At 43.0% G+C, this 10539-nt stretch overlaps 1 protein-coding gene across 1 annotated transcript; it reads left to right on the plus strand.

The window, feature by feature from the left end:
- Positions 1-1626: 1626 nt before the first annotated feature.
- LOC133903537 (uncharacterized) lies at positions 1627-8712 on the plus strand. The gene is made up of 12 exons (XM_062344952.1): positions 1627-1785; positions 2191-2285; positions 2391-2473; positions 2980-3055; positions 3172-3239; positions 3647-3731; positions 4255-4370; positions 4479-4562; positions 5406-5552; positions 5891-5999; positions 6074-6193; positions 8386-8712. Exons 2-12 carry the CDS (start codon positions 2198-2200, stop codon positions 8457-8459), a joined length of 1050 nt encoding a protein of 349 aa, XP_062200936.1. The 5' UTR covers positions 1627-1785; positions 2191-2197; the 3' UTR covers positions 8460-8712.
- Positions 8713-10539: the final 1827 nt, after the last annotated feature.

Raw genomic sequence — 10539 nt, forward strand, 5'->3', positions numbered from 1 at the left:
ACATAGCTTCTCAGAAAAGCGTTTCTCAGTAAGCTTCTCAATTTTAGTTTATTTTTCTCAGAAGCAGGTGAAAAGTCACTTCTCCAGAACTCTATTTATTCTGACTTCTGGCAACAGCAAAAATAGAATTAGAAGCAGAAAACAAACATGATCTTAATCTAGTGAACCTAGGTTCTATTTCCTAGACCATTTGGATTCATCCTGTTGATGTGTATTTGAGCTGAACTATTTGTGCATTCTGAATAGGGTCAGAGGAGTTCGATTCCGGAAAGCAACATGAACAAATACTCTTCTGAAGGAATCAAGTGCATAGGCACTGAAGCCTCTTGTCTTTTATAAACGGGAGCAGCAAAAGGGATCAAGAGCATTTTACTCAGAGCATTTAGGGCGGGTTTGGATCTCTTGCTGGCGTTCGTCTAGCTTGGCTAAACAAAAATATGCGTGTTTGGATTCCTTGCCGGTTGTCTCGTTACCTGTGAAAGCAAACTTTTCCTTCGCTCGCTCGGGCAAGCCGATTCGGCTCTCCTGTGCCAGCAAGGCTGGGCAAGGCAAGGAAAGCGACGCGGGCAAGGAAACCAAAAGCGCCCTTAGTTGTATCATAAGAATTTAGAAAATACTTATATATATACTATATTGTTCTCATACTTTTCTTTTATCAAACAGGATGCATGGGCTATTTGTAGGATTTTCAAAAGCCTAGTTCGGATAGCTTGAACCAACTAATGGACATGTGGTTAATTGGGTGGAATTTTTAGTATTATAGAGTGAAATTCTATAACCACAAAATAGAGATACAATGATTTTTTCATATGGTCAAACGGAACATAAACGGACGTCATGCAACTACGATGTTATGAAATGTAGAATCTAGCATTCCAGTGGTATGGAGTGAAATCAAACTTTGTCGATAATAAATAATAAAACTGAAACAATCTGGATGACATATAGTAAATGGAGCCATAGTAAATTGATCCATGGAAATTGGGTCGAATATTTTTTTTCAAACTTCAAATGCATTTATACCTCAATCTGGATGTCTATTTTGAAAATGGTCTGAACAATGATGTTGTTCCCAATAAATGCAACCAAATAAGTTCTATATGAAATATATTTTATTATGCTTGTCCTTTAAAAAAAAAAATCACCATTTCAACAGTTAATATATACTATCTGAATAAATCACATATAAAAGGTTTAACATGCCTTTTCAAATCGTTGAATTGGATCTCAATTGTTGAGTGAGTGTGATAGGCAAAACAATATAAATCAAAATAAAAAAAGATAAAGCTATAGAGAATAGTTTAAAAAAGAAAAAAAACTCAAAACAAGCTTTTTAAGAAACATGGTCACTTTATTGATTAACACAAAATGGTACAATATAAGCGTCCGACAGCTCCAAGAGCCAAACATGATAATCACAATATAGCGAAATAGCGGTCCTAACAAGTTGATGCGTTTCTTTGTTCGATTTTTTTCTCTCATGAACTCGTGAGAGCCCAGCAGCCCACTGCTGCATAGATCCATGCTCGACTCGCATCACCACATACCCGTCGGATCGCACATCGACGGTCCATATGCACCCCCGCGGGACATCTGGCTGACCTGTGGGCTCCACATCGACAGAAACTAGCGGCACTCGGCTGCTCGTACGGAGGCTAGTTGCCCCAATCTTCTCCAATCTCTCTGATTTCACCGGTCTACCCCTCGAATCGCTGATCTCTCGAGGGATCGTCCGCTGCAGGGCAGGAGATCCGCGCAGCCCAGGGCTGGTCGCTTCCTGTGCTGGTAAGCAATCATTTACTCGCTTGGATGGATTCCTTTGCTTGTTCGAAGGGCTGGTTTTGTTCTCGATCAGACCCAGGACCTTCTTCGTCTCCGTTTAGTTAGTTTTGGATTTGGGTGTGCTGCGTGCTGCGCTACCGATCCAATCCATCCATGTTTGGATTAGGTTCTCCCTGTTAAGCACGCGAGAGCTTTGGCGGCCGCCAGAGCTCGCCGGGGTGGTAGATCCGCCCCTGGGAGGAGAGTTATGCCATGGTGTACTGTTCATGGGGTGTATGTGAGGATTGTTATTTTACGAAGGTTTGTTTATGGAAAATTTGGGTTAAGTGTTGGAGGGTTTGGCTAGAGTTTGCACAAGCGCTGGCTGACCCGTTCTAGTTTTGACGAGGTTGATGTGTTCTGTGGCAGCTGAAGGATGGCGAGGATACCGTCGCTGAAGAGCCTCAATGCTTTTCCGCACGCGGAAGAGCACTTGTTGAAGAAGACTTACTCTGGCGCTATCGGTATGGACTGTGGAGACCCTGTTGTTCCGTGTTTGTCGCCGACGGATGCTAATTTTTGGTTTGGAGATTTATCTTTAATGCATGCCATCATTGATATCTTGGCAGTGACAATTTTCGGGCTAATTATAATGGTTACACTGTTCGTGCATGAGCTGCAGTTTTATCTTACCACCTACACCGTGCATCAGGTACCATTGGTCGCAGCTGCTATCTTCTTGTTTGACTAGCATATGCAACTTCACTGTAATATTCACATAGTTCCTTTTGCTCTGCCATTCAGACACTTTTATGTTCTTTTTTTCTTTGCGATGGGAATATGTCTATAGGAAATAGGAATTTCTCCTGTTTTAGATTATTTACAAAAATGTAAACTGAGTGGACAAATTAAAAATTGCCATTTCTTTTCAAGACAATTCTAGGTTGCGTGTGGGGAGTGAGTTTAAGCTTCAAAGCACAAATCCGATCGAAGAATTTGTGTGACTACAAAAGCATGTCTATGAATATGAAACACGAATTATCAAGTGATTTGATTGCTAAACAACCCATGTGTCTTCTGATTGTTGTAAATATCTGCTAGTTGTCATTTATGATATCCTACTAAAGCCGTCTTGCTGTAGTTTAATTTCATTTCCCTTGAGTTGATACTTGCCAATATCTGCATCATGAACTCTTCACCAGTTGATACTTGCTGCAGATGTCTGTAGATCTGAAACGAGGAGAAACTCTGCCAATTCATATAAATATGTCGTTTCCTTCTTTGCCATGTGAAGGTCAGCTATTGATTAAGTACACTCAGAATTAATTTGTTATAAGTCTTTATTTGGGCATTCATTTGCATAAAGTATTTCATGCTTTTGATATATATTTCTCTGGTTCTTGTTTTTAGTACTGAGTGTGGATGCAATTGACATGTCTGGGAAACATGAAGTTGATTTGCATACAAGTATTTGGAAGGTACCATCTTCTTTCAAAAGTTTGTTCCTTCCAATGTACGTTCTAGTATGTTAATACAGTAGCTGCACTTATTATTACCATTGTTTGTAAGTTGTGACGAAGAAACATTACATCTATAAAGTACTGCTAAGTGCATATCCTGACCAAGCATGAAGCAGGTCAATATCCTAGATTATGCTTCCCAGTTGTTTCCTTAGGTTAGTGTAAAATTGCAGCGAACATGTACTTTTACCAGCTCTGGTTCATGTCTTGCTCCAGCGTAAACAATATTATTCTTACGTATTTCCAGGATTAGTAATTTCTCAGCAAAGCTTGCACAGTAATATGTCAAAATGGTTGCATTTTTAACTTTTAATTGCCTTGCTCTCATGTCTAATATTCTCTCTTTATATTTCTGCTTAATACAGCTTCGCTTGGATAGGTATGGCCATATCATTGGTACAGAGTTCTTGTCCGATCTAGTTGAAAAGGAACATGGGGCTCATAATCATGGTATATACTCTTCTTCCTTCATATGAAGCAAAAACCAAATTTATCACTGAATTTCTACAATTGTCGTATGAAAGAATCTTTATACATAGTATGTATATCCTTTTCTTGTTTTGCTCAATGTAGGAAAAGCACAGCTTGCTTATATTTTGCTATTATTACTATGCTCAGTTGACAAGTGGTGCTGTTGGGTACCCCGGACACCCAGGCTTGAGCCTGGTGCCTACCTCCTTCATATCATGAAAGCTGGAGCTCCTAGCCATTTTCTTTTTTCTTTAAAAAATACACTGTGGATTTTTTTTTAAGTAATCTATAATTGAAAGAGAAGCACATGTTGTCAGTCTTGATTATCATAGGGAAATCTCAATATAACAACAATGACTAAATCGATGGGCCACAGATGTTTCAGTAAGAATATTTCATTTGATGGTCATACATGATTTAGTTAGCATGTTTCGTCTGATTGACCAGTATGCTTTAGTCAGAATAGTTCACAACATGCTTATGCATTAAAAGTTCAAAACAGACCATGGTCATGAGCATCATGATGAACAAAAGAAGCATGAACACACCTTCAATGAAGATGCGGAGAAAATGGTTAAGAGTGTCAAACAAGCACTGGAAAATGGTGAAGGGTGCCGAGTAAGTTATTCATCTACCGGCTCCCATTTTTGGAGTGATATTTCGGATTGTGATCATGAATCACATTTTGTGGTGTTGCTAATAAAACTGTGCCCTTGATTTTCACAGGTGTATGGGATGTTAGATGTGCAGAGGGTTGCGGGTAACTTCCATATCTCGGTGCATGGTTTAAACATTTTTGTTGCTGAGAAGGTCATTAATCTAAAACTACAGATACTTTACGGCTATTCTCCCCTTTGTACGTTTGATTGTGAAATATGTGTACTTTCTTTAATTGTAAGGTTCATAAGATAATAATCTAAGCTGCTAGAAAAGGAGCTCAATTATAATGTGAGAAATACTGAATTAAGGATCTTTTAGTTAGATTTTCTTCATAAGGTATCATTTGAATTCCTAACAAAGCATCTTTCCAAGTGGCTAAGTACATGGTCCCAAATCCTGGCAGTATGTAGTTAAACTGGTGGCTCCCTACTTCTCGTTGATCCGAGATTGAATCAGCATCCGTAGCTGGCAGGTATTAGGATTTATTGTGTGCTACTTCTTGGTAAGCACATACTAATGTGTGATGTTAGGAAAACATGAAAAGTAAAGGAAAGTGAAAAGGAGAAATGGAGAAATAACAAGTGAGCCAGGAAACTACGGAAAGGCATTGGAAGGAGACACAAGTTGATCCTTAGCTGAGTTTCTTCCTATGCCATCACATCATATTGAATTAACCATTATTTCCTCTGAGGCTCTTCTGTTGGCTCTGTGCTTATGTCATCACAATAATTTTACCAGTCTTATCATTCATCTGAAAACACAGCATGAAGTACCTTATTTCTTTTATTCTTGGGCATATGCTACAGTGCGACCATTTTACACATTAGAATCCTTTTCCAGCAATATCTGTTAGCTTTTCTGGATGCAAGTTGTTTCTGGTGAATGAAAGAAATCACTGTTTCTGTTCAATTTTGATGTTTTGATGTAGACAAGCAGACTTTGTTTTCTCATCTTACCCCATAGATTACCGATATTTTCCTTTTTTGTATGCAGATTTTTGAAGGGTCAAGCCATGTGAATGTCAGTCATGTTATTCATGATCTGTCCTTTGGCCCTAAATATCCAGGAATTCATAATCCACTGGATGAGACCTCAAGGATACTTCATGACACAAGTGGAACGTTCAAATACTATATCAAGGTGAGTAGCCATTCATCTAGTTGTCTGCCCTTTGTAATCAAGCATGTGCTTGAAGCAGCTTGCCAGTTGCAACATTTAGGGAACATAGCAAAGAAAGCCTGAAGAGAATTTAACAGTTCTACGAATATTCACATTACATTACAATACAAGCTTGTCACTGGGGCAAAAGGAAAAATGACATTTTCTCTCCCATCTCGAGTGAACCTATGTCAATTTGATTAAGTTGATCTGATGTGTAAACCAGATCATCTGCGGAGTGAAAAATTACTACATTTTCCTCTGCGATTTGCAATAGTTTGTAGAAAGTGTTGTCATCTGTTTTCCTCATTGATATGCAGGTCGTTCCAACCGAGTACAGATATCTCTCAAAGCAAGTATTGCCAACAAATCAGTTTTCTGTCACAGAGTATTTTGTTCCCATTCGCCCAACTGATAGGTCCTGGCCAGGTAACTGTTTCTCCCCCCTTCAAGTATGATATTCTCATCTCTTTTCAAAACTAACCTGTTGTTTTTCTCTGCAGCTGTTTACTTCCTGTATGATCTCTCACCAATTACAGTCACCATCAAAGAAGAAAGACGAAACTTCCTGCATTTCATAACTCGTCTGTGTGCGATTCTTGGGGGCACATTTGCCATGACAGGTTAATCTCCATCGTATGATTTTTTGTTGGACCTGGCTAACGCATATGCCCTTCCGCCGCACACCTCTAATTAGGAAAGTGGTTAATTAGTTGCTTTCCTAATTAGGTCACCTAGCTACATTAGGAAAGGCAGCTAATGCCTGATTGCTTTTTTAAAGTACCATCGGGTGCACATTAGCACAAGCTCAGAAAAACCGAAAATCAATTAACATGCCGTGCATATTCAAAACAAAAAAGCGCATCAATACGAATTTTGAAGCAAATTGTTGCAACCAGAGAAGCAAATCAATACAACATCAGAGGCAATTTGCAGTGCTGCTCCACCCAATACCTAAATCGACACTCTCCACGGGGGCGTTCGAGCTTCTTGTCGCCTGAATGGATGGGACCAAGCTCCTCAACGTGGGATCGAGCTTCTTGCCATCGAAATTGGACTCAATGCCACCCAAATCGAGCAGATCGAACTCCTCAAGTCAGGGACGAGCTCTTGCACACCTGGTCGAGCTCCTCGTCGTTGGGGATGAGTCTGACCAGCATTGAACGCCCAATCTTGAGCCCTACTCAAACCTAGAGAGAGAGAGAGAATTCCACCGGTGACGAAAATCATCACTTGCTGTGCACATTCAAAACGAAAAAGCACATCAATACAAAATTTGAAGCAAATTGATGCAACCAGAGAAGCATATCAGTACAACCTTATAGGCAAGCTGCATCACTACTCCCACCAATACCCAAATCGGCGACCTCATGAGGGGAATGGGTGTTCGAGCTTCTCGCCACCTGAATGGATGGGATCAAGCTCCTCAACCTAGGATCGAGCTTCTTACCATCGAAATTGGGCTCCATGCCGCCCATATCGAGCAGATCAAAAGCAAATTTATATCTTTTTATGAGCAAATCCGTAGCAAATTTGTTTAAACCGAAGAGCAAATCTAGCGAGCTTGTGGTCGATGGGATGGATAGGAGAGAACGGTGTATGCATCGTGGATGAGGCGGAGGGGGTGTTGGTTGCTGGGGCCGAGGAGCGCCAGGCGACAGAAGGCGTGAGAGATGGTGGCTTGGTCGGGGCTGGCCCTCGGGGGCAATTGGAGGACGGCGAGCAGGTCAGGGTGGCCGGAGGTGAGGATGTTCTGGGAGGCGAGGAGGACGTCGACAACGGCGAGGAGCTCGTCGGTGCCAGGGAGGAGAGGGTCGAACTCCAGCGCGCTAGTGCCGCTGCTCGGTGAACCCTCATGAGCACATCTAGGCAATCTAGTAAGCAAGTTGTATACACCCTTGATCATGTGTGACTTCAAGCTCCGCTCATCTCTGCTCCACCAGATCTAGCAACATCCTAACATGATTACCATGGCAATCGATTTGGAATGGGAGGTTGAATCGATAGATGAGACATAGAGATATGCATATTAGGAGAGAGAAGAGAAGATCGAATGGATGCACCAAAAACGAAAAAATGGAGCAAATTTGGGAGCAAACAATGCACCTGGCCTCCTTCCGCTATTTATCTGTGATGACCTCCGCAGTTGCTTCTCCAATCCTCATTCCTTGTCGTGTTTGGAGGTGGTGCGAGATTTGAGCAGAACGAGCACGAATCAAGGTCGTAATCGGCACGGGATGGAGGGCAGGAGTCGCGTTTGCCCAACTCGTGGACCGAATCCATCAGCTCCATGCCGGGGGCTGACCGGCAAGCCCCTCGACGCAGGGACCTTGTTGCCCAGAGAGAGGAGGGGGAGCTGTTGCTTGGTGACATAGGAGAGAACTCAAGGCTGCAGCCTGCGTGAGCATGGCGTCAGAAAAGAGCTTGTTGATGCGGATGGGTGAGCTTCAGCGCAGCGATGGTGGGGAATGGGATGAGGAGGCTTCTGGATTTCTTAGAGATTGAGAGGATTTTGGTGAGTGGGGCCCATATGAGAGATTTTTGTGTGGAGGTGGAGCAACCACATCGAAGGACAAGGGGCTTAGCGCAGCATAGCGTGGGGATGAGGCTCAGCGCAGCGAGTGTGCGGGCACGAGCTGCACGGTCGAAATCTCGACATTACCTTTTTTGGTATATCTTATGCTGGTGGTAGGCATGTACTTCAGACTCTAGTTTCATTTGACAATCTCAGTTGCATGCGAGGCAGGGATCAATAGTTTGTTGCTTTGTAATTCATTGCTCCTTACAAAACTCTTACTACCTTTTGCTATTTCAGGAATGCTTGACCGATGGATGTACCGGCTTATCGAGTCTGTCACTAACTCAAAGACCAGAAGTGTGCTGCGGTAACTGCGCATTTCAAGATAAATGGAGGATAACTTATATTATGTTGTTAGTTTTATCATTAATTATGTTAGACTGACACTTGCTCGAGTCCACGGACTGCAGTTTTGTCGTCAACGTTGTAAGGCTATCCTCGAAGGTCATGTGGTTTAGTACCACAAGGATTGTGACAATGTGTCGTGTGCCAAGAAAAACTTGCGTCCTCAATGAGCCATAGCTGTTACCGTTAAAATCAATTCAAGCATATAATTTTGATGTACCTTTGTATTGTTATCGTGCTCCATTTGTGGCATGCACTTCATCACGCGCAACCTCCAGGCATGCCTTGTACGGCATGGATGGATTTTAGGATGTAAAATTGTTTCAAACATACACGTGTAGATATGCCAAGGTTCTACTTCAGATTCTGTTTCCGCGAGCATGTACAATTCGCGAAATTTGCAGAGTTTCTTTGCTGCTTTGCATCGCGTCCTTCTTCCAGCGTTCGCGTCTCTTTGCAATTGCAGCCGAGGGTGCAGTTAGCACTTCACAGAAACAAACTCTACAGAAAGATTTATGTGACTGCAAGATGAATCTCTGTCCAGTAAAACAGGTTGCCGAGATCTGGTTAGCCATCTGAATCTTTCGTACTCCCCATAGCCCACTGGAGATGTGGGACAAATTCAGGTGGTTTTAAGGAGACGAGAAAATACCAATGGTATTAAATACTTGGTAATTTTGGAGAATAGGATGGATGTAGCGCAACCTTGTTTCCGCAATACCAACATATTTCGTGTGGAGATCAGTTTAGAACATGCAGATTCTAAGCAGAGGGAACTGATAAAACGTACCAACCTCTTCTACCTTCTGTCAGATGCCGAGAAGCCTGCAGCAACAGGTGGCTCACACGACGGATTCAGTGGTGCAGCAGGGTGGGCTCGAGCCCCCCTACTGCTCGCTGTGTCATGGAGCCTTCCTTCATCCCTCTTTATTTTTTTCAAGAGAAGGGAGATGATGTGGAGAAGGAAGAGGAGGAAGAAGCGAAAGAGCACGGAGCTCGGCAGCAAAGCACGAGGTTGTGGCCGCACCCACCCGGGTTCGATCCCGGGTGTCGCACATCTCCCGTAATGGTCTTCAAAGAAGACCGGGTAAGGGGGTCTGTAAAAAAAAAGAAGGAAGAGGAGAGAGGCTGAAAGAGAAAGGAGATGAGTCCCTTAGGTTGTTTGCTGGCTCGGCCACTGTCTGAATCCAAGAGGCAACAAAACAGCACAGCGTCCTGAAAATAGCCTGATGTATAAAGGAATTAACTCGAATGGCATGCGACTTCTCTGGTTCTTCAGACGCATTTCTCACCCGGATCGCGACCGAGGATGTCGCTGATCAAGGCCTGGGAGGAGAACGAGACGACCAAGGCCGACAAGATGCAAGTTCTCCAGTCTCTTTCGGATCATTCGATGTTTCTGCAGTCTCCATACGTCTAAATTGGATACGAGTCTGAAAAATATTGCAGCATGAGCAACTACGCACGACGTCTAGTTCGCGTTTTGAAGCAACTGAATTGCACCAGCAAAGCCCTTCAAGGCGGCAGTTCTCTCTCTCTCTCTCTCTCTCTCTCTCTCTCTCTCTCTCTCTCTCTCTCTCTCTCTCTCTCTCTCTCTCTCTCTCTCTCCCCGGAAGAGTAACCAAGATTTTTCACCTCCAATTGTGACTTCATTTTTGTCTGCATCTAAGTTGAATCTTTCACTGCAATCGAGAGTCACGAGAGTCAGATGCGTCATTTCTGCTTCATGTACTGGACACGAAACGCGGTACACGTGGAACACCGGTACCATTTCACAATGTGCATCTCATTCTAGTCATCCCTTACCGTGCCGCGCAGAAGGTCGCCCGGACGGAGGCCGAGCTCAAGAAGATTCACATGAGTCGCATTGGCAAAACATCACTAAGTTTTAACATCACAACTGATACAGTGTTGCATTGTCGACGAAACGATCGTTATGAGCACGATGCAGGAGCAGCTGGAGATGAAGGCGGCGCCGCAGGCGGAGAAACTGGAGCGGTGTGGTGGCCGTTTGACTCGAGCAACACCTTGAATTCATGTTACTAT

The sequence above is a fragment of the Phragmites australis genome, chromosome 21 (genome assembly GCF_958298935.1).
Source record: "Phragmites australis chromosome 21, lpPhrAust1.1, whole genome shotgun sequence".
Lineage (NCBI taxonomy): Eukaryota > Viridiplantae > Streptophyta > Magnoliopsida > Poales > Poaceae > Phragmites > Phragmites australis.

Bases quoted from the DNA above. Each gene is read 5' to 3' on its own strand.
- LOC133903537 (XM_062344952.1), top strand. From the start codon at position 2,198: ATGGCGAGGATACCGTCGCTGAAGAGCCTCAATGCTTTTCCGCACGCG. The intron at 3,240-3,646 runs GTACCATCTTCT...TGCTTAATACAG, and splicing joins TGCATACAAGTATTTGGAAG to CTTCGCTTGGATAGGTATGG. The intron at 6,000-6,073 runs GTAACTGTTTCT...TTTTCTCTGCAG, and splicing joins AACTGATAGGTCCTGGCCAG to CTGTTTACTTCCTGTATGAT.